At 43.0% G+C, this 24,532-nt stretch overlaps 2 protein-coding genes across 2 annotated transcripts; both read right to left on the bottom strand.

Annotated features, from left to right (window-relative positions):
- Positions 1-1,329: 1,329 nt before the first annotated feature.
- LOC308102124 (tubulin beta chain-like) lies at positions 1,330-2,661 on the bottom strand (the record flags this gene model as incomplete). The annotated part of the gene is made up of 1 exon (XM_080451728.1): positions 1,330-2,661. One exon carries the CDS (start codon positions 2,659-2,661, stop codon positions 1,330-1,332), a length of 1,332 nt encoding a protein of 443 aa, XP_080307854.1.
- Positions 2,662-7,561: 4,900 nt separating this feature from the next.
- khnyn (KH and NYN domain containing) lies at positions 7,562-24,168 on the bottom strand. Its single transcript, XM_080452069.1, has 9 exons — positions 23,750-24,168; positions 22,379-22,687; positions 21,404-21,538; positions 18,284-20,385; positions 16,607-16,737; positions 11,963-12,059; positions 10,658-10,765; positions 10,200-10,301; positions 7,562-9,740 (listed from the first exon to the last, which is right to left on the bottom strand). The coding sequence occupies exons 2-9, from the start codon at positions 22,670-22,672 to the stop codon at positions 9,260-9,262; spliced, it is 3,450 nt and encodes a 1,149-aa protein (XP_080308195.1). The 5' UTR covers positions 22,673-22,687; positions 23,750-24,168; the 3' UTR covers positions 7,562-9,259.
- Between the last annotated feature and the right edge of the window lie 364 nt (positions 24,169-24,532).

Here is a 24,532-nt window from a genome sequence, read left to right as displayed (position 1 = left end):
CAGACACACATGGCATGATCAGTGACACAGAAGGTGCCGAAACAATGACATGTTGTGTTGGGGTGGATGTTGTAAAAAGAAAGAAAAATGGTGCAAAAACATTGACATTATGTTGTGGATATCCTGTTATAAAGATACAATTAAATTAGGTGCCAAAACATCAACATTATCTTGTGGATATCCTGTCATAAAGACAGAATTAAATTAGGTACTGAAACATCATGTTGCTTTTGTAGATATTCTGCTATATATGTGTATAAAAAAAAGAAACATTGACCATTATGTCGTTAAAAAAAAAGGAGGTTCAGAAACATTTTTGTTGTGGAGAAAAGAAAAGAAAAGAAAAAGAAAATAGTGCAGAAACAGACATATTGTGTTGTGGATAATCTGTCATAAAAGAAATAATAAAAAACAGGTGAAGAAACAGACGTGTTGTTGTGGATCATCTGTTCTAAAAAAAAAGGGGGGGAAATGTTCAGAAATATTGACATGTCAATATTCTGTATTAAAAAAAGGATCAACAACAGACATGAAGTGTTGTTGTGAATATTGTTATTTAAAAAAAGAGGTGCAGGATATTCAGAATAAAAATGTATTGTAGTGATGTTAACTGAATGGGGATAAAAGGATACTTAAATTTGGAGTTCACTAGCCCTGTTTGGAACCTCACTCTCCACAATAGCTTCGAGATGAGGTTTCGCTGCGTAGGGTCCGGCCAGAGGTTGCGTCCGGGAAAAGTCAGCGATGATGACCTTTTTCGCAACCTCGTATCCAACAAGTAAAGGTAGTCCGAGACGCCTACAGATGTTTGCAAAATAGTTGGAAAGTAAAATATAAGCGACGGGTTGAAACAACAGTTTAAATCCCTTATTTAGGTAGCCTGTGCCATGTTTTCCCGTTCAACCCAGGGGAATACCCGACTGCAGGTGTCAGTACTGCTCCCAATTCGGCTGCAATGGGAAAACATGGCACAGGCTGACTAAATAAACAATTTAAACGGTTGTTTCAACCCGTCGCTTTAATTTTACATTCCGACTATTTTGCAAACATCTGTAGGCGTCTCAGTGTACCTTTACTTTTTGTATACGATGTTGTGAAAAAGGTAATCATCGCTGACTTTTGTCGGACACAACCTCTGCCGGGACCATACGCAGCAGAACCACATCTTGGTGCTATCGTGGAGAGTGAGGTTCCAAACGGGGCTAGGAGTTCACTTGTTTTCAGGCTTTTTCAGTCTCTGGTAAGATTTTTTTGGATGCCTCCAATGGTCGTCTATCTCAGTTCTTTATCTCCTTATCCTGCAGCTCCCTGCTGGTATGACAAAGTATTCTAGTCCCCCCCTTCTTCGTCCTCGTCCTCGCCCTCATCCTCAGCACTGGCATCTTGGTATTGTTGGTACTCTGACACCAGGTCGTTCATGTTGCTCTCGGCCTCGGTGAACTCCATCTCGTCCATGCCCTCACCGGTATACCAGTGAAGGTAGGCCTTGCGGCGGAACATGGCCGTGAACTGCTCCGAGATGCGTTTGAACAGCTCCTGGATGGCCGTGCTGTTGCCGATGAAGGTGGAAGACATCTTGAGGCCGCGGGGTGGGATGTCGCACACGGCCGTCTTGCTGTTGTTGGGGATCCACTCTATGAAGTAGCTACTGTTCTTGTTCTGCACTTTGAGGATCTCCTCCTCAACCTCCTTCATGGAAATGCGGCCGCGGAACATGGTAGCAACAGTGAGATAACGCCCGTGCCGCGGATCACAGGCGGCCATCATGTTCTTGGGATCAAACATCTGCTGGACGAGCTGGGGCACAGTGAGGGCGGCATACTGCTGGCTGCCTCGGCTGGTGAGCGGAGCGAATCCAAGCATGAAGAAATGCAGCCTGGGGAAGGGAATCATGTTGACGGCCAGCTTCCTCAGGTCGGCGTTGAGCTGACCAGGGAAGCGCAGGCAGGTGGTGACTCCGCTCATACAGGCACAGACGAGATGGTTGAGGTCACCGTAGGTGGGTGTGGTGAGCTTAAGGGTGCGGAAGCAGATGTCGTATAGGGCCTCGTTGTCAATGCAGAACGTCTCATCTGTGTACTCCACAAGCTGGTGGACGGACAGGGTGGCGTTATAGGGCTCTATCACCACATCCGACACCTTAGGAGAAGGTACTACACTGAAAGTGTTCATGATCCTGTCAGGGTACTCCTCCCTGATCTTGCCGACAATCAGAGTGCCCATGCCTGATCCGGTTCCTCCTCCCAGGGAGTGGGTGAGCTGGAAACCCTGGAGGCAGTCACAGTTCTCTGCCTCCTTCCTCAATGCATCCAGGACGCAATCCACCAGCTCTGCTCCCTCGGTGTAGTGGCCCTTTGCCCAGTTGTTACCGGCACCAGTCTGACCAAACACAAAGTTATCTGGTCTGAAAATCTGACCAAAAGGAGCAGATCTCACAGAGTCCATGGTGCCTGGTTCCAAATCCACCAGCACAGCACGAGGAACATACTTGCCACTTGTTGCTTCGTTGAAATAAACGTTGATTCTTTCCAGTTGTAGATCGCTGTCCCCACGGTATGTCCCAGTGGGGTCGATGCCATGTTCATCACTTATGACCTCCCAAAACTTGGATCCAATTTGGTTGCCGCACTGGCCAGCCTGTAAGCTCACAATTTCTCTCATTTTTCAAAGTTCGTTTGGTCACCTATTAAGAACTTCACTTCTTTCAGTCTTTTACTAGTTTCAGTCCTTTACTAGTTTCAATCTTTTACTAGTTTCAATCTTTTACTAGTTTCAATCTTTTACTAGTTTCTATTTCTTTCTAGTTTCAATCTTTTACTAGTTTCTATTTCTTTCTAGTTTCTTTCTTTTTCTAGTTTCAATCTAGTTTCTTTCTAGGTTCAATTTTCTTTCTTCTCTAGATTCCTCTTTCTTTCTTCTTCACTGTTCTTAGGCAATTCTATATTCTGTTCTGTAGGCTGTAGGTAGGACAACATCTTATATACTTTACCGGGCTATGGTCCGACATCACTCACACAAACTGTTGCCTAACAACACCGTTTAGCGCATACGTGTGCTGAATTTGCCTTAGTGAGCCCATGACCACCTGGCCGGCCACTGTGTGAAAAATTAATAGAGATTCGCATAATCTTCCCTCCTGTCAGTATGTGATTCAAGCTGCTATTTAAAACTTTCTTATCTGCATTGTCATCTACACAAATTCCTGTATTTCCTGTTTGAAATTGAAAAATAAATAGATTCAGCAATGAGCTCAATATAAATATAATGCATAATAATTTAACACATCGTTATCGGCAGATTTGACCCTGCATATCGGATATCGGCCAAATTTTCAATATCGTGCATATATATTAACCAGCTCAGTAGCCTTGTGGTTAGATTGTCCCCTCTCAGACTGGGCAGTCAGCTTTCAATCCCTGGCCAAGTCATACCAAAGACTACAAAATTGGTACCCAATGCCTCCCTGCCTGGCCCTCAGCATGTGGATTGGGGGTTAGTCCCCATGTGACATACGTACTAGTGTCATGTCCAGGGGGTGCACTTGTAGTATTTCAAGCTGCATCTCAGAAACAGGAGATAACCTATGGGCCACATTGGGAATCGTTGGTTGTGGTGGTTAGGCTATACAGTGGTAGAACAATTGCATCTCAAATCACAATATTGGTCTGAAAAATCCATGATTTGATATTTTCTCTCAAATCAATCATCACTATTGTGTACAACTTCTGAAAAGGATAGTATATACACTGTATATTTTCAAACTGAGGTATTACATTCTTTGTTTTATTTTAAATAGTCGATCTACAAGCTCATGATGCAATGCATTGTGAGGTTTGTAAACTGTTTAGACATTTTAGAAATGTTTCACCTATAATGATAGGAATGCCAAGTTGAAAGTGATAAAAGCCAGTGCTCCATCATGTACAGGTTTCTATCTATGGTTTCACAGTAGTTTTACAAGGTGATAGGCGCATTTACATCAACAAACAGCCAATGCATGCTATTTGAATACCGACATTAACCAAACACATGACGATGCTTATGACTATGATGATGATTATATACTTTATTGCAGTGGCTCTAAACATTTGAATGTCAAGGACCCCAAAATGTATATGGATGTGCAAGGCACACAAAGAGGGAGGGAAAGAGGAAGAGATATAGTCAAATAAGACTATAGAGAGAACGGGGAGGGAAAGAAAATGCACTAAAGAGAGAAGATAACTTATTCTGCCATAACGCTACATCACACCACTGAAATACCCAAAGCTACAGGAAACAAACAGACAAAGGGTGCAATTCACATTCAGAACAGGTAAGCAAGGCTGGATATTGTTCTAATTTATACAATACATGCATCCTTTAGAATAAAATAGAAAGTTGTGTCTGTTTAATTACTTTTCTAGTTACTTTTTCCAGCACTGGCCTTTTAGTTAGAGTTAGGGTGACCATATTTTCAAACGGTCAAAAACCGGAAACCTGAATCATTTTTTGCTATTTTGCCATTTCAAAAATAGCAAAAATAGCAGATATAAAAGCTCACATTTTTTCCTGGTGTTTTCATCAGGATGGGGGACAATTGTTTTAGCCCCCATCCATATTTTATTCTTTGGCTATTCAAAAATAGCAGATATACAAGCTCATAGAGCTCATATGAGCTTGTAGATCTGCTATTTTTGAAAAATCGTGAACATTTGTGCAAATCTTTGAATTTATATATATATATATATATATATATGGATAGGGGCGAACACATCATCTCCCGCCCCCATCTCTGCCCTGGTGGAGATAAATCACATATTGAGGGTCCTCTAAGGGCCTCTTCACAATCTAGAATAAATGTCAAAGTAGGTTGCAGAACAGTTGGGTATTTATTTATTTTACCAATATTCACCAAATTAGGTAGGCATATCAAACAGCCTTTTAATATTCCAGAATGTTTGACAAAATGTGTGGGAGGGGGGCAGATTATACAAAAAAAAAAGCTATAGCCTACTCTTTCGAATATTAGGCTACTGTGTTTTCATTGCTTTGTTAAGCACCTTGTATTACAATTTTGTACGAAAGGCACTATATTAAAGTTGGATTGTTTGAATTACACCAGTAAGTGCCCAACCTCTGGAAGTGTCGTCCAGTACAAAGATAAACAGCGCCTCTCAGTGGAGGTTTGTGGTGTCAAGAATCATGATGGGGAAACTGTTGGAGATCTTGTTGACTTGCATGTTTTTGCCAGGTAAATAACAACAAACAAACACAAAAGCACATGCATACACATTAACAAAGGTAGGCCATTTGAAAATAGCCGATCTACAAGCTCGCGATGCGACGCATTGTGAGCTTGTAGATCTGCTATTTTCAAAAGATCTTAATACATTTTATACAGTTGAGAACTTGTGAAACGGGACATTCTGCATAATGAGTACGGTACTTTCTACTTTTGATACTTTAAGTACATTCTGATGCCAATACTTTTGTACTTTTACTCAAGTAAATTTTGAATACAGGACTTTTACTTAACAAGTAACAGAGTATTTCTACATTGTGGTATTGATTATTTTACTTGAGTACAAAATTTGAGTACGTTTTCTTTTCCGCCACTGCTTTTAACTATGTAATTGCAACTGAACATGTGACCTTTGACATTTGATAATTTAACACCCCTCCTTCTTGGTTCATTCATATTACAGGCCTTTGTGTTCTCACTTCGAGGGCGTTGCGTGTGTACCACTATATAGAGGAAAACAAGAGCTGGGGTGAAGCTCAGATCTTCTGTAGAGAGGAATACTATGATCTGGTCACCATCAACAGTATGGAGGAATATAAAATAATCATGAACACAGCCAAAGAGACCTGGTACTGGACTGGTCTAGTGAGGTTAAACACCACAGAGTGGCACTGGTCTCTGGCAGATCCTGGTTTCTATGGACGAGGTCAGACTGGATACAGGAACTGGTCTGCAGGAGAACCCAGCAGTGTTGCTGGTGATGACTGTGTTCATGTCAGTGGAGGTCTCTGGTCCTCCACCGCATGTACAAATACAATGCCTTTCATCTGCTATGTCGGTGAGTGACTTGACATTTTAATATTCTCCATTAAGATAAAAAAAAAACATGATTTGTGGAGCAACTTGAATGTACACCGTACCCAGAGGTGGAAAGTACCTAAATACATGTACTCAAGTACAGTACTCAACTACAATTTTGAGGTATTTGTACTTTACTTGAGTATTTCCAATTTCCAATACTTTTACGCCACAGGTATATTGTACTTTTACTCCACTACAATTATTTGAAAACTTTAGTTACTAATTAATATAGATAGATAGATTTAGATTATTATTACAAAACATACATGATCCACTTCAGCCCTACATATACATTTTGGTCATTTGAAAATAGCCGATCTACAAGCGCACAATGCGATTCACGATGCGACACATTGTGAACTTGTGGATCTGCTATTTTCAAAAGATTTTTATACTTATGAAAACTAGAAATGGGACATTCTGCATAATGAGTACTTTCACTTTAGGTACATTTTGATGCCAGTACTTTTATACTTTTACTCAAGTACATTTTGAATTCCGGACTTTTACTTGTATTATTTCTACATGGGTTAGCAGTATTGATACTTTTACTTAAGTAAAACATTTGAGTACTTTTTTCCACCACTGACTTTACCTGAGTTGTATCAGGGCATTAATACTAGAGATGTACCAATACCATTTTCTCCCTTCCCGATACCCAGAACTTATTGGTCGATACCGAGTACCTATCGGATACCAGTGTGTAATAAAAATGTGATTCCATTTTGTACACTCTCAGAGTTAAGGGTGCCCTTAAAATTAAAACGTTTGAGAACCACTGATCTAGGACTAAATAAAAATTCCATTAACAAGTTAAAGTGCAGCTACAAGTTAGTAAAATAATGATTAAAAACAGTCATGCAGTATCAACTGAAGCATTCAAAATATTACTGTAAATGAAATATCATCATATGACAAATTGCGTGGTATCGGCTCGGTATAGACTGGCATACTCGCCAATACCGATACCGGCCTTTTGGGCAGTATCGGCAGCTTTTCCGTTACTGGTATGGGTATCGGAACAACTCTAACTACTACTGCCAACTTTGGAAGTTCACAAAGTATGTGATTGTTTCACATTTCACACAAAATGTATTTTATTTGACAGACATGGTAGAGGGCAAAGCTCGTTACTTCCTGATGAATTCCTCCGAGACGTGGCGGGATGCTCAGCTCTACTGCAGGGACAGATACACAGACCTGGCCAGTGTGAGGAACCAGGCAGAGAACCAGGAGATTGAGACACTCACCAACGGATCTGCTGTCTGGATCGGCCTGTTCAGAGACGACTGGTTATGGTCTGATGAGAGCAACTCCTCGTTCAGACACTGGTGGCCGGCGTATCCAACGGCAGACAGGAACTGTGGAGTAATAGATGGGTACTCTGGTCCGAACAGAGGCAAATTCTTCAGCCAGGAGTGTGCAACCAAATATTACTTCATCTGTTACAGTGGTGAGTTGCCATAAACAATTCATTTGAGTTGAAACTCACCCAACTGAGTTCGACAGAAATTACTTAAAATTCATATTTCAACCAAGAGGATTCTCGTTTTGCTTTCCACAGAGTCCCCCCTCGTCCCCAGAAAGACGAAGCAGGTGTTGAAACTGAAGCTGACCCCAGACGACCCCACTGTGGACCTGAATGATCCTGCTGTGATGGAGGCCGTCTTGAAGCAGGTGAGTGTCACTAGACTGTAGGTTCAAGTCCAACGTCACAGCTGGACCAGAGAGGTAAATATGTTTTGCTGAGGAGAATAACCAGGTAGTACCAGAGGGACAATGTCTGTTGAGATGAATAACAAGGCTGTCTGTGTCTCTCAGATGAAAGAGAAACTGATGCAGCAAGGGGTGAGTGGAGACGTCAAGCTGACATGGAAGCAGCAGCCTGGTGGAAAAGTCTTCCAGAAGGAGAAAGAGAAAGAGAAGAGGAGAAAGACGGAGCTCTGACACACACACATGTCTCAAACATTATTATATCGTTGCTGTTGGGCAGAAACCTCTTATCTTCATATTTAATATTTAAATATTTTTATTTTTTGTGTTTTTGCGTAAATTAATGCCCTAATTGATCATACTACAGCGTCACACAAAAGTAGCAGACCTACAAGCTCGAAACGCGAATCCTGAAAAATAACAGTTTTGGACTTGTGAGGTTTCTACCCGACAGAGACGATATATTATTTATATACCTAACACATAATTATACATGCAGTTAGTTTTCCCTTTTCTAGCGCTGAATTAAAAGCTTTAAAAATGTATAATTGTATGTGAATAAAATATTCTTAGCAGTCTTTTGCTGAATTAAAGATTTATTGTAGAAATAAAAGTCTTATAAAAACAAAATTAAGATACAAAACCTTTCTGGTCCTCATTGCAAAGATCAAGATACTTTGAGGACAAGACAGTTTGTACAGTTATACTGTACATACATCAGTTTTGTTTTAGTATCAAAACCATAATCTTAATCTTGAAGTCTTGAAGTATTCCATGGGCTGGCTGGTGGCATTTTAAAAACACAGCCTAGGGAGGCCCAGTTTTCAGCCAAGCATCAGCCTTGGGCTACGGGTTAGGGCCAACCTTTCAAAGACTCTTAAAACTGAAGCTTCGTCAACGACGAGGCCATTGCGTTACATAATTCGCTGAAAGCTAAAAACACAGAAAACATTGCCAACAAATATTCTTCAGAGAAAACGTGAGAAAATACGATTTTGAATTGACAAAATACATCTAAAATATTTTGTGGAAAATATATTTACAAGGTACAAAATATAGTTTATAGTATAATTTTGTAGATTTTTTAAATACTTCCAAACATAACAGAAGTATATTTAAATAATAGTTTCTTATAACTGTCATTATCATGACCTCCCCATGTTGGTAGCCTCAACTTGTGCTTCCAATGCAATCAATCATATTTTTTTTATTTTGTGTTACATGCGAGTAACAGATCTAGCCATTTACTTTTTGTTGGAGTAATTCAAAGCAAAATGTCAGACAGCCAGCGGGCACTAAAAAAAAAAACCTAAACATGTACACAATTAAAAATATATAATTCTTCTGGTGTAAAAGCAAACTAGTTTCCGCTGGTTTCACACACAAGTTATGGCTTGATTCTTGCATCATCTCTGGTTGCCATTGGCTGGATAGTCCCACCTCTCCCCCACCCCATCATATTTACTCCTCCTGTTGCTCCAAGATGAGATAGGACAGCGAGTTGATGTCCGTCTCCCATGGGTGACTCTGCAGCACCAGAGTCACCATGCTGTCCTGGCCAGGGAACACCTGACAGAGGCTCTCCCTGAGCCTGGCTGTCTCCTCTGGGCTCCTGTCCACATTGCTCAGCCCCGAGCCAGAACCTCCAGACCCCTGCTGCTGCTTTCTGGAGGGCTGATGATGATGCTGCTGCTGGTGGTTCGATCCTGCGTGTCCCGCTGGTCCCACCCTGCTGCTCTGATTTCCTCTCCCCCTCCCCCCGCGCCGGGCCCCCCTGCTGCCGCTGACCTCTGCCGCCGCCGGGCTCTCGTTTGCAGTGCTGCTGCCTTGCGTTCGGTCGCGGAAGTGCAGGACCTCGGTCTGGGAGCGCGGGGTTCTGGCGGTGGAAAACGGGAAGGGGGAGGCGGTGCCGGCGAACGAATGGCTGCCGGGATCCGGTGGTCTGAGGGGAGAATCAGATTTAGTTGTTTTTTGATATTATTATTTTATTATCGTATTATTCAGTATCATTATTTGTGAAAATTATAAGTGTGAAATTTGCTAATAAAAACAAAAACAAATAGGGAATAAGGAGAGCATGAGAAATAAAGAGTGTCTGTTTTTGTTTTTTGATTGTAGTACTTAAAAAGGGATAGTTCACCCAAAACATTTATAATTTTCTATCGATTACTCACCCCATGAAGAGAGGAGATCTTTTTAGTTTTTGTCGCATTCCTAAGCCAATAATTTGATGACCGGCTGGAGACTCTTTGAGTTTTGTTTACTACATGTAAACAAAACAAACCAACTACAGTAAACTAGGGGAAATTAAGGGCATAATGACGCAGATGCAGGGAAGAAAACAAATGAAAGAACAGGTAAAAAGTCTGTTGTGTGCTATGTGCATGTGTGTTCCTAACACCTGTGCTGTGAAAGTAGGAAGTCATCCAGATGTGGTCCTCCTCTTCCCAGGGGGTCATCTGGCACCATGAAGTGGTCACCAACAAATGTGTACTGAAGAAGCCTGGTAGAACAACATCATCAGAACAGAAGAATAGCCCTTAATTTTATTACATTTTTTCCATTCTTAGCCAATTATTTGTATCCCTTTTTTTCTCCCAATTTAGTTGTTCTTCAAATTAATTCCTTTAAAAGAAATTGCATTTATGGATTGTGGCAAGAGACACGAAAACAAGAGTAAAGAGGTGAATCATAGGGCCTAGAACTGATTCAAACCTGGGGCGTTGGCAATTCTGCATCACATGATTGTGTCTCCATGGGGCCTCACCCCAACACAATGACAGCCACACTTAAACCAACAGAAAACCAGCCTGACAATGGATTACGTTTTTAAACTGCCATTTTATTCTGTCTCTCTACCTCTTTTTGATGATGTCCAACCATACGTGGGACTCGTCCAGGAGGTCTCTGAGGTTGTCATTTGTTACAATCACTCCGTCCGTCTTCTGGGCCAACTGTAGCATGAATCTACCGGGAGAGGGGAGGGGAGGGTTGGGAGAGGGGTTGAACAAACGAGTAGCCCCACCAACAGAAAAATAAAGAACACTTATTCTCGAGGTGATTGACTCAGCTCTTGATAGGACTAACACTTGCTGTATTTTGGGATGTGGATGGATGGGCCGTTAGGGTGTGTGTGGGGGGGGCATTGAGGTCAAGTATTTTGGGGGGAGGGACACATATTTTACCTTGCAGATCAAATTTGGTTGCATCTGGGGCAATATATTTCCTGAATGTAATTTTACATTATAAGACTGCATACATTACATTTAAATGTTCAGCTTTTAATAATATTGCAATACGGAAATAAATGACACACAGGGCAACTGAAAATCCTCATATCAATGGCAATGGCTTACTTTAGAATTAATTTACCATATTCGCACATCAGCATTTTTTGACATAAGGGGCAAAATGGCCGCTGTGCAAAGGCCCGTTCAAAGTCACTAGATGTCACTAGACGTGCGGGGATGGGGTGAGTAATGTCGTGCGTTCTTTATGGACACATGCATGGTCGCTCGGTTATTTTGAAGCTTTAGAGGTGTAATACACATATTCATCCACTAGATGGCAGTTGTGAGAGAGCATTGGCTTTGAGATAACGTTGCCATGTCTGCTTATTATAAGCAACTTTGAGCTTGTTTTTTGTTTTTTATTTGGGCTTGTTTCTAAAGTGTAGTTGCTTATTTGGGAGAATGTGGTTCCACCGGTGGTCCTTGGGGGGTTTCCAGGGGGTCCCCAGCAAAATTAGTTAACATAGTGTCACAATCATTTTAACCACTTAAAGCTTTGGCTATTCAAAAATAGCAGATCTACAAGCTCATAGCGCAGCACCGAGTGCCGTGCTATGACCTTGTAGATCTGCTATTTTTGAAAAATCTTGAAAATGTGTGCATATCTTTTAATATATATATTTTTTAAAGCAAACATTTTTAACTCAAATCTTTGCTTCTGGGGGTCCCTGGCACAAAACATTTTGAGATGGGGGTCCGCGGCCACATCTATATCAATTTAGGGGTCCTTGGCATGAAAAAGGTTGAAAACCACAAAACAACGCTCGTCTCCTTTACGTCAGACTATAAATGAGACTTAACTCTTGTCAAGTAATCACAAAGTCGCTACAAGCTTGTGTGGTCCTGCAGCTCTGAGGTGAACCAACCAACCAACCTGTCATCATAGGAGTTGATTCTCTTGCCCTGGACCTCTCTGGAGGGGGTGTATGAGACCAGGCCCAGATCCTGTAGAGCGGTCAGGAAGTGCTGCTCTGGAGGCAAAACAAATACAGAGGGGTTGAGGTGCACCATAATCACTTCAACCCTATATAATATCTCCATATTAAAAAACATAAAAAATCACACCCAGTGTGAAGTGGGCGGTGTGGTCACAGTGGTCATCACAGTGATGGAAGAAGTGATGGAAGAAAAGTAATATTGTGGACCAACCATTGTACACCCCTAACTTTAAAAAAAACATAAATGTGTTTTTTTTAAACATAGGAGTTAAATGTGTTTTTTTTAAAGTGCATAGTCCTATTTATAGGGCTATGCAAATGTCATGTTTCACTAGCCAATCACAGTCCTGAATAGACTGTGATTGGCCAATCACGGTGCAGGGTTAGGGGGGTACAATGGTGGCCAATCACAGCGCAGGGTTGGGGGGGGTACAATGGGTGGGGGGGTACAATGGTGGCCAATCACAGTGCAGCGAATGTCGATGTCCAAACCTCACATATAGGGGCGGTTTCACCGCCCAAAAATTGTGTTTTTTCCTAAACTAACGCCCTACTTGATCATACTACAGCGTCACACAAAAGTATCCACAAGCTCGAAACGCGTCTGCTACTTTTGATACTTTTGCATTTGATCTTGAAAAGTAACAGTTTTGGGCATATGAGGTTTCCAACCGACAGAGAATATATACTTCTTTGACCATGATCCCACAGGGCTCTAGACCAGGTACGCTAGTATTTTCCTCTACAGTAACTCTCGTAGCTGAAAAGAGCCGATCTATTAATAAGCTCCCAACACATCACAACGCGACACGTTGCAAGCTTGTAGATCTGCTATTTGCGTCGATATGTTTGCCCCCAGAATAGGGAGGGACACTGGGGTTCATGTGGTTAAAGGGCCATGCAGCCATCAATACCCATCATAGTCTGCTCACATCTTTGGTCATAATATCGAGCATGTTTCCGTTAATGGTTTTACTGATAGCTTATTTTATATTCTGGTTTTCCCCATTGTCTCGAATAATTGAGTCAATGTCATTGCGAAGTTAAGAAGTCATGGACGTTTGAATTGTGTTTGTAAACCAATCTTTTCTCCAGCGACTATTTTTGTCTCAAGTCCCAATAGATGGGTTTCCGCGCGACGTCATCACAGAGCAGAGTGCGCAATCTGAGCATGCGTGGGGTAGAACGAACCGGAAGCGCCGTTCACTCTGTTGTTATTTTCGGGATTTAGATAGGCATAATGCTGCTATTATAGGCATAATAGGCATAATGCTGCTATTATATACAAACAGATCCAACTTCCGACCAATCATTTTGATTGAGTAAAGAAGATATTACAAACTGCATCATTTAATCTACTTTCATTAAACCAGGGTCCCCACACATTTTTAGCAATGAATTTCCAAAACTTTTCCAAAACTTTTCCAGAATATTTAGCCCAATTTCCAGGCCTATATAACAATCATTCAGCGCAATAATGTGTCTCTTACTCCTATGTAGAATGCCCAAAGATAGGCAGTGTAGCAAAAATAAAGCATAGAATATAGAATAGTACAATTTCATTAAAAATTTCGTGCAAAATTAGGGCATAGCTCACTGGAAGACTCATTATGGCATCCGTATGACTTATTTTATTTAAATAATATATGCCATCACACAGCCTGTTCGGCGAAAAACTACTTATGTTACATATTTCGTGTAATGTTATACATGTTTATGAAAATGTTTTGTATTAACAAAATCAATAGCCAAAAACAATGCATAGCCAAATATTTTTCCAGGACCCTTGATAAATTCCAGGACCTTTGATCAATTCCCAAACTTTTCCAGTACTGGATTTTTTTTTTTTCAATTTCAAAATATTTCCAGGAATTTCATGACCGTGGGGACCCTGTTAAACCCGGTGAAGACCATTTATTTTATCAATGTACAATGGCCAGAGCTGCTGCGGGTAATAGCGCCCTCTACAGGCTATTCCCTCCACTGCGCGCGCATCATCCTCTCATGTTTACAAACAGGAAACCCATCTATGGGTCCAGCCTATTGTCTCGGGCCCTTCTGCTGCAGGAAATCGTGACAGGAACTCTCAGAGGTCAAACGAGGCCTTCCTCCTTTCTCGAGAGGAAATTGGCTCCCGTCTCCTTTTAACCTGTCACAGCAGGACCGGAGACAATAGGCTGGACCAATCAGGACTTGATCCGACCTGGGGTGAACTGCTAGGTGTTAGGTTCACCTGACACCATCAACACGACGGCTGACAGAGCATGTTTCCCGGCTCTGCCACGGAGTGCTAAGCATGCACTCAGCCACCGTGACAGAGCTGGGAAACGGATCTGAATTTTATTCATTTCAGTGTTTTATTATCATTATTATTATTTTTTTGTTTATTTTTAATATGTAGCACTTTGAGATTTGGTTAAAATATAAGGTGCGTTACAAATAAAATATTATTATTTATTATAACGGCTTTCGGACCAACAATTCCACTTTATTCAATATTGTTTTGGGAAAAAGAGAAATAGACCGGCTATTCTCAACTAAAAAAAACTCTTTATTGTCATTGCAAGTACAACAAAATTGAAAGGCTAAGTTTTTGGAATTAAAAAAATTCAAAAGGCCAAAGTCTTTGGTGGGGGAAGGAGGATCATCTGGAGGAACCATCTGGCTATCTAATCATCATAACAACTCACTTCAAGGGAAAGGTGCGCTAAGCTCAAAGGACAGCCTTGAGGTTAAACTGGGTACATATTCTTGACAATATACACAAGGAAGAAACACCCGCACTCTCTGCAGCAGTTTAGGAGTCTTTAATAATGATCTGCCGCAGAAGTCTACCAAAAAATGGGTGCGTTTCGGCACGGACTGTAGGCCTTCCTCAGCGTTACTCGATACTTGTTACTCGACACTTGTCGCTTTATACAGCCGAGTCATTACTCAGCTGTATGCCGAACGTATGAGAAATAACATGTGGCATTTAACCCACTAGATCACTGTTTCCTATTAATTCCTAAACAGTGGGTCGGGACCCATGTTTGGGTCGCAAGTAAATATCCCCTTGTTTTGTTTCCTACATCAAATAATAATATATATATATTATATATTTCTAAATATATATATATATCAAAAAGTTTAAACAAAAAAGGTTAGTGGGTGAGGATCAGGGAAATCTACACAACGGCTGATACACAACTGATAAAATACACATCTCACACACAAATGTGGTAGAGCAGTAAACTGAGTTACCTAGCAACGCTTGTGTTCAAACACTATCAGGCAAGTCCAGGAAGTCTGCTGCTATGCTCACGCACCTTTATATTTGACCTCAGGTACTTACCGCTCCTTATGGCTTAGCTCAGGTACTTACCGTACCGGGTAGATATACGGTACTATGTGTAAATATGTAGATAATTCTCTCCCTCTCTCCCCCCCCCCCTCTTCTTCTCCCTTTCTCTCATGGAAATAACAAAAACAATGGAGCTTGCACCAAAACAAATTTCACCCACTGTTTTACACCTGTAAACCTGTGATGTGACGATTAAAGTTTAATCTGATTCTGAGGGTTCTCCTAAAAGCTGATAGGGGATTCTGTGAGGGCCGGGTATAATTGCCGTAGAATCCTATGACATTATTGGGATTGCCAACTATATCGATCATCATTTTAGCCATCAAGTTGACGTGGTTCTCCAAATAAAAGGGAAGAGGGATTCAATATGATTACAGCTGCTTATGTTATTAGTCATTAGTCAAATGCACATTGTCAGCTGAATACTGTATTGCTGACTCGGCTAACACCAAATCCCTTATACTACAGGCCAAAGAGTATGAAAGCTGACCCTTGTGGTTCAATTTTTGCACTGTGGGTTTTAAATGACCAGATTTCGCTGTGTAATGTTCGTGGGCGATTGCTCTTATTTCGTGGGTTTCGTAAACAAATCTGGACAGATACGTCATGAGACTTTGTCAGGAGACACATCTCTTACGGTTAACACCCGTCTCTCTCCCACAACATGGCCATGCATCATTATGCAAATCAATACAATACAATAACTTCTGCATCACGTGTCTATAGTGTCTATAGCACTGGTACTCACTTCTTACTTATAGCACTGGTTCTCAACATGGGGTCCGAAGACGCCCAGGGGTCCTTGAGGGAGTTCCAGGGGGTCCCCAGCTAAATGATTGATAGTTAGGAACCTTTACAGGTCTGTATCTCAGACAAATGGAACAAAACCAAAAGGGTCCATTTGGTTCCATTTGTACACTCTCTGAGTTGAGTTATTGTAACACTGTGGATTTTACAGTGCGGACTGGCGTCTCAGAATTGAAAACCGTGTCAAATGGGGCTCCACTGCCGAATGCATGTCAAACTGAGGGTCCTTGAAATTAAAAAGGTTGAGAATAACTGCTGTATACAGTAGGACAGGAAAGGGCCTATAACGTGAGCACTATAACTATAACTATATCGTTCACTTCGGTGTGAAGTTTGTAAACTCTGCCATCCACTTGACTTACGTTTTTTTAAACTATATTTTTTATAGTTATAGTTATAGTACTCAGTGTGAATGGCCCTGAAGTGTTACCTTTGACCCTGGAGTCTCTCTTTTGTCTCCACTGCGGCACGAAGGTGCTGATGCGACGGTGGCCTCGGTTCCAGAAGTGCTGCACGGCCAGGGCAATCCCTCGGCAGGAGAAGAAATGACCCAGTCCATGGCTGGAAGGATCACAACAAGTACTTTAGACCAGTGTGGTTCGCAACCTTTTCAGGCCACAACCCCCCCAAAATAATCATATTTGAACTGGGGACCCCCCACCCTGACAAGCACTTGGAATGTAGGAGTTGAGGCATTGCATTTTGTTTGACTCAGTTCCACAGATAAATATTAGACAATCCTGTTTAGGGCTGAGAAATATAGTATATAAAACTCTATTCAGTGAAATGAAAATCTGACAATGAAATCAGAAAAGTTGTGGTTTTCAATCTGTCTTTCAAACAGTGTGTAAGGGACAATAATTTCACCAAAAGAATCTCTATTTGTTGGTTTCTTTACCTTTAACCACTTGAACCTGGTGACTCCATTTTGGTCATGTCATTATAGGCAAAAATAAAATAAGATAAAAGTGTTGTGGGCTTGTAGATCGGCTATTTTTGCTCTTTGTCATACAACAAAGTACATAAGTCTATCTATATCATATATCAGGGCCGGGGTCGTCAAGTTTGACCTCCATTGTCCATTTCTTTTCTAAGCCATTAGATGGCCAGAACAATCTATGGCTAACTGGAACATGCAACAAACCACCTTATATACAATGATAACTATATTGCTATGATAGTTAATAAAAAAAGATGTGTGTATTATAACTACTGATAGAAATGTGTGTAATAAAATGTTACAGTCGCGTACAGAAATGCTATCGTAATCATTTTGTGCAGGTCCCATCTCATCAATGTGGCACTTATATTTAGTCAAAAAGATCATTTTTCTGGAGTAAGACTATCGTACTCCTTTTTGAACAAGAGCTCTTTTATGTTTCAATGTCACCTCTTAGCACAGAAAGACACAGTGTATCAAGGCACATGAAACACAGTTTTGGTTTGTTGTTAACCCTCTGGCATCTGGCATTTTGTTTTAAAATACAAAATGACTATCCTTTTTTGCCAGGGCTGGCAAGGCAAGGCCGACTTTAAGGGATTTTAAGGAAAGTTGAAAACAGAACATTCATCCTACCCGGTTTCATCCATGTAAAGCCATTTCTGTCCATATCCTACCTAGTACCTATGTGTCATCGTCTGTTTTTACGTCTGGAGACTCCTCCCATCCACGACAGGCTTCAGACGCGCCTCCTGCAGGAGACTTGGCTCAGATCTGAACCCATTTGATTTGACGTTAGGGACCTGTTGCGATCGCATGCCCTTGCTGACGTCGACCCCGAGTAGGGCTCTCATCCACGACTTTCCGCATGAAAGGCCTATGCCCTACCCGCTACACTAGGGTGGCCCTGCCTAGTACCTATGTATAATTATAATAATTTGCCGGGCCAGATATTATCACTGGCCTGTTGCCTCCCAATACCCTATATACTTTGTCGAACTAAGAATAGCAAAACGTGGTTAACCTGTATTATTCACAAATCTGCTTTCAGTAAAAGTATAAAATCTGCAGTACCTTGTTGAGTTGTGTAGTTCATTATTTTTTGGAAATTACACCTAAGAGGTGCTATGCTATTTCGTATCATGTACTGTATATTAGCTCCCTTACCTCATGGCTACGTTGCTCCCATCAATGATGATCATCCTCAGACTGGGGTTCCCGGGCTTGTCGGTAAGCTGGAGGTCAAAGGGCAACTGCAGGCCCTCCATGAAGCGTTGTTCCCCCGTCACCACGGCCCCTGACGAGACGGCAGGGAAACCCCGGACGTCCCTCGACCTGGCGGGGGGCGGCGAGTGGCTCCCCGCGAGGGCCGGGAGTTGGACGGGATGAGACGCCGGGTGGACATACTGGGGCACCTGGGGCGGCTGTTGCTTCTGCGGGTGGGTGGGTGTCTGGGGGTTTGAGGGGAAGCTGGAGACTGGGTTGTGGGCGAGGCGGGGGACTGTTTTGGGAGAGCTGGTGGCTTTGGGTCTCGGTTTGGGGTGATTGCTGAAGTGGGAGTCCGCGGCAGTGGAATAGGTGGGCTGGGGAGGTCCCCTGATTTCAGGTGGCATCTCAGAAGGATGAGAATTTGAATGCTGGTGGTGGCTGGTTGGTAAGACCGACACATTTTCATTTTTCCATGGAAGGAAATGTGGCTCCAAGTCAGGTAAGCCTCCACCAAGAACTTCCAACCTTCCCCTCTGATCCCATTTCTTTTCATTCCCATCTTCCAGGACCTTTCTTTCCACCTTATTTCCTCCGGAAGCCAAAGGGCGAGTCGACGCCTCATTTGCTCTTCCTCTTTCATCCTCTCTTGTTCCAGCTCTTCTTCCCTCTCTTTCCAGCACCCCCTCGTCCACCTCCATGGGCCCCTCTCTCTCGGCCTCGGACCTGGAGGTTTCTACCTCTTTGACGCCTTCTTTCTGCAGCTCCAGAAGCAGCTGGTGAGTGGAAAGGTCCGGCCACATGCTGTAGACCTCAATGACCCTCTCCTCGGTGTACCCACAGCTGGCCGCAGCTCGCTTCAACACCCCCAGGACGAAATCCTCCTCTTCTCCTTCCTTCTTGCTGTCCCCGTCCCCCTCCTCTCTCTTGCTCCTTCGTCCTTCTCTTTCCAAGCTCCTGTCCACTGCTGACTCTTCCGGAGAGCCGTCCTTCCCTCCGAGTTCCTCTCCCACTCTGTTGATTGTCGTCAGGTTCCCTCCATGACTTATCGCTCCCCTGTCTCCCGGCTCTCTGTGCTCCGTCTCGCTGGGTAGGTTTGTGTCGTCGTGATGCTTTCGGACAACGTTCCCATTTTCTATTTCCCGGTTTCCGTCTCGGTGCCGGTCTGGGTCACTTTGTTCCCGGTCACTGCGGTCCTTCTCCTGCTGGACCAGGTCCAGAATCTGCGAGGCCTCTTTGGGCCCCGTCCGGGCGATGACACGTCTCACCACAGCCTCCGTGTACCCCATGGCCGTGAAAAACTTCAATAGCAGCCTGAACTCCTTCCTGCTTCCCACGGACAGCAACAGCTCTCCTTCTCCGTCTTCCTCACCCCGATCTTCCATGACGTCCAACCTCCCTCCTCTTCCCTCCGGCTGACCTTCCTCTCCTACCTCTTGCGGAGAACCCATCCGCCGATCCTCGGCGCCGCCTGCCCTCACTCGGACACCGGCGGAGGAGGCGTGTAAAGGATGGGGGCAGGGATCTGTGGCACCGGTTGGCGATGCAGGCGTATGCGACACCCCAGCCTTTCGCGTATCAGTACCTGAATGAAGTGGAGAGGAAGATGGAAATCCCCCAAAACGTTCCACATTGTTAAAGTCCCGTTTACCAACATCCCGCCTTTCATTCAGCTCTCCGCCTAATCTATCGGCCACAGTCCCATCTTTAAGCGTCAGCCGTTGATAGGCACCCTGGACGTCTCTGTGGTTCTCTCTCCCTGCAGCAGAGTCCCCTGGGCTAAAGATTGACCCGAGCCCAGAATCCCTCACCAAATCCAGCAGGGTCTCCTTCACAGACCCTGGCAGTACCAGAAGGTCCAGGGTGTGCCTGTCCTCCCATCTTTCGACCAGGGACTTGAAGGCCCGCCGTGAGTCCAGTAACTCGCCCAAAGCCCTGTCCCCGACTTCAGGGGTTCTGTCCTGAATGCCCTTGTACCTCTCCACCAGGTCAGTGATGAGAGAGTAGGCCTGCACCACGGGCTCCGTCAGGCCTGAAATCAGCAGGCAGCCCGGAGAACCGATCTGAGTTGTGGAGAGAGATAAATGAAGTGAAATGTCAGTGGTGGAAGAAGTACTGACATTTTTTTACTTAAGTAAAAGTACCAATACCACAATACAGAAATACTCTGTTACAAGTAAAAGTTCTGTATTCCATTTTACTTGGGTAAAAGTACAAAAGTATTGGCATCAAGTTGTACAAAAGTAAAAGTAATAATTTAGCAAAAGGCCCCATTTCACAAGTTTTCAAATGTATAAAAATGTATGAAAATAGCAGATCTACAAGCTCACAACGCGTCGCAAAGTGACACATTGTGTGCTTGTAGATCGGCTATTTTCAAACTTCCAAAGTGTGTGTGTGTGTGTGTATATATATACATATATGTATATATATATATAGGTCTGAAGTGGTTTTGTAATAATGACCAAAATCTACGAAGTAAGTAGTAACTAAGTTTTCAAATAATTACAGTGGAGTAAAAGTACAATATTTGGTTCTGAGATGTAGTGGAGTAGAAGTAAAGTATTGAAAATTGGAAGTACCTCAAAATTTTACTTAAGTACAGTACTTGAGTAAATGTACTTAGTTACTTTCCACCACTGGAAACTGTAGCTGGTGTGTTGCCCTGTTGGGTTATGATCATATGACTAGGAGGACTAACATTTATCTGCTTTACCAGTAAATACATTTGTTGATTCACTCTCATCTGGTTAAGCACATACTGATACACTTCATGGCCATGGTGTCAAGTGTACAGTATCAGTATGTGCTTACGCACATGAGAGTGACTTAACAATGTATTTACCGGTCAAGCAGATATATGTCAGTCCTAATCATGTAATCGTATCACCTGTTCAAACCCTCTATCAAGAATCTCAATCAGACTGGCAAATAATCCAAGATATACATTGAAATGGCTCTAAAATCTAAATAAAGCACATCTAAACCTCAATTGCACCATTTTTTAAAGTTAGTACCATGTTGTGATGGTATAATTGATGGCATGTTTTGCTGGTGCGTTACACTGCTTACCATACTTACCACTATATGTGCCGAGGTGGTTTTCATCAGGCAGTCCATGAACAGCCCTCTGGCTCCACAGAAGACACAATGAAGGACCTCAGGGTAGGACACCTCCTGCTGTTGCTCCTGGTTCACCACTCCTTTCACAAACAACTGTCACAAATATAGTGTGAAATTCAAAAAAAAAGTCTTTGATGTCATTGACTTATTAAGAAAAAATTGTTATGTTATGTATTAATATGATACTCTTCAGGTGTCGGAATTCGGAAATACACTTAAGTAAGAGGACGCCAGACGACCACAGGTTTGAAAACCTGTAAAACACAACAATAGTGGAAGACAGCTAGGCACGTCCCCAAAATTATGAACATGAATGGTAACATTACTTTACTTTTAAGGAAGCTATAAGAAATGTCTAACAGTCTTTCAGTCTGTTGCAGTTTATATCACATACTCATGAACTTTGTCAACAGTTTTAAAAATGAACAGACAAGAGTTGCCAAATGTTGTGTGTGTGTCTACTCTTGATAGTGCCCACAATCAGCAGCATATGTAGAGCAGAGTTGAATAACAACAAATACACACACACACCACCCAAGTGTAGCTGATACTGATATCGCTAAAGCAGTGGTTCTCAAAGTGGGGTCTGGGGATCCCCGGGGGGGGTTCCAGGGGGTCCCCAGCAAAAGCAGTATCCCTATCATTTTAACCACTTTATCCATTTATATGTTGGATATTCAAAAATAGCAGATGTACAAGCTCACAGTGTGTCACTTTGTGCCGTGCTGTGAGCTTGTACATCTGCTATTTTTTTTAAAAGGTTTGAAAAATATCTAAAATGTTTGGATTCTTTTTTCTTAATACAAATCTTCTCTTTTGGGGGGTCCCTGGCACAAAACATTTTCAGATGGAGGGTCAGCGGCCAAATAAATATCAATTTGGGGGTCCTTGACATGAAAAGGTTTGAGAATCAGTGGTGTAAAGAGGTCTTACTTTGGCCTCTGTCACATTGCAGCTGGGTCCTCTCAGCTTCAGCCACATCTGCCCGTTGTTACTGTGGGGCAGGCCTTCGGCATCGTCATCCGAGCCGATGCCGAAAGACACCCGGAAGATCCTCTCCACGGAGCCGTGGAGGGACATCAGAGACCCTCGCAGCATCCCGACACATGCAAAGTCATCCTCCACCTCCTCCTCCCGTTCTCCACCTCTCCCATTACTACTTCTCCCATCTCCTTCTCTGCCTTGCATTGAGAGCGCTGGCAGCAGTCTCACTGTACCACAGGCCATGATGCCCTGGATGTCCTGCAGACAGAGAGAGGACGGGGGGGGGGGGGGAAGAGAGAGGGGGGGGGGCAGAAAGATGTATAGAGGGGGAGGGGATAGAGAGGTAGATAGAGAGACAGAGGTGGTAGAGGGAGACATAAAAAAGTGAGGGAAACAAAGGGAGAAAGAGGTATAGATAGGTAGAGTAGAGATAGAGGAGGTGGACTCAGTGAAAGAGAGAGTCATAAAAGGTAAACAAAGAGAGGGAGAGAGAGAGAGAGAGAGAGAGAGAGAGAGAGAGAGAGAGAGAGAGAGAGAGAGAGAGAGAGGGAGGGAGAGAGGGGAAAGGGAGGTAGGGAGAGAGAGATGGAGAGAGAGAATGAGAGGGAGAAAGGGAGGTAGAGAGAGGGGAAAGGGAGGTAAAGAGAGAGGGGAGGAAGGGATGTAGAGAGAGAGAGAGAGAGAGAGAGAGAGAGAGAGAGAGAGAGAGGGGGAGAAAGGGAGGTAGAGAGAGAGAAAGAGAGAGAGAGAAGGAGAAAGGGAGGGAGAGAGAGAGAGAGAGAGAGAGAGAGAGAGAGAGAGAGAGAGAGAGAGAGAATGAGAGGGGGAGAAAGGGAGGTAGAGAGAGAGAAAGAGAGAGAGAGAGAAGGAGAAAGGGAGGTAGAGAGAGAGAGAGAGAGAGAGAGAGAGAGAGAGAGAGAATGAGAAAGGGAGGTAGAGAGAGAGAGAGAGAGAGAGAGAGAGAGAGAGAGAGAGAGAGAGAGAGAATGAGAGGGGGAGAAAGGGAGGTAGAGAGAGAGAAAGAGAGAGAGAGAGAGAAGGAGAAAGGGACGTAGAGAGAGAGAGAGAGAGAGCGAGAGAGAATGAGAGGGGGAAAGGGAGGTAGACAGAGAGATTTAGTTGAGTGACTGTTTTTTTTACCAACACCAGGCCTCCATACCTGTGTTTACAATTCTTAACATTTGGACAAAGACGAAACTTAAACCGTCCTGAGTCATTTCATGTAAATAAACAGATGTAGACTAGTACGAAGCCATAAATACGTTTAAACTAACAACGTAAACAACACGGTTGTTGTTGTTGTTCACTGTGTTTACTTACTGTGTGCTGCGACTCATCCGTCTGTCCTTTAATGTGTTGTTGTGAAGTTAGTCTTCCACAATGTCCACAATGTAGCCTGGCTACGCAGCCGCAGCTCAGGGAATTATATTATGTCCAAAGTTCCGAGACACAGACATCTACAGTTTGATTAGAATCACAAAGATGTCAATTAAAAAACTGCAACTGAGCGACTGCGTTGAAAAACACTGTCCGTTTACGCCGAAAAAGCTGTGATAACAGAGTCACGTTAGAGAGGAAGTGTCGTCGCCACTCAGACGGTCTGAGACAAAAACGAAACCAAACGCAGTTTATTATTCTGAGGCGACCCGCCTACCTGCGACATACAACTAGCTTCGGGGACAAACCCGCTATAATCAACCGCTATACAGTCTAACAGCCCCTATAGACAGGTTTATAACCATAACCCGGGGGTTACTTATAAATGTATACGCAGTCTAAAAACACCACACGGTAACCGGAAGCCTCGCCCCAAAACACGCTCGCCCCCATTTGTTTTCGCGGACCGCTCGCCACCATGCAGGGGTTCTTGTATTTGTTTTACTGAGGTTAAATTTAGAACTAAAGTTTAAGGTTAGGCATAGTTTTACTGAGCTTAAGTTTAGGAATAAGGTGAGGTTTAGGCATAGTTTTCCTGAGGTTAACTTTAAGACTAGGAATAAGGTTAGGTTTAGGCATGGTTTTACTGAGGTTACGTTTAGGAATAAGATGGTTTAGGCATAGGCATAGTTTTACTGAGTTTAAGATTAGGAATAACTAAGGTTA

Source organism: Gymnoscopelus braueri (assembly GCF_963280865.1).
Source record: "Gymnoscopelus braueri genome assembly, chromosome: 15".
Taxonomy (NCBI): Eukaryota; Metazoa; Chordata; class Actinopteri; order Myctophiformes; family Myctophidae; genus Gymnoscopelus; species Gymnoscopelus braueri.
Note: the sequence above shows the minus strand (reverse complement) of the source record. Positions and strands in the feature narration are given on the sequence as shown.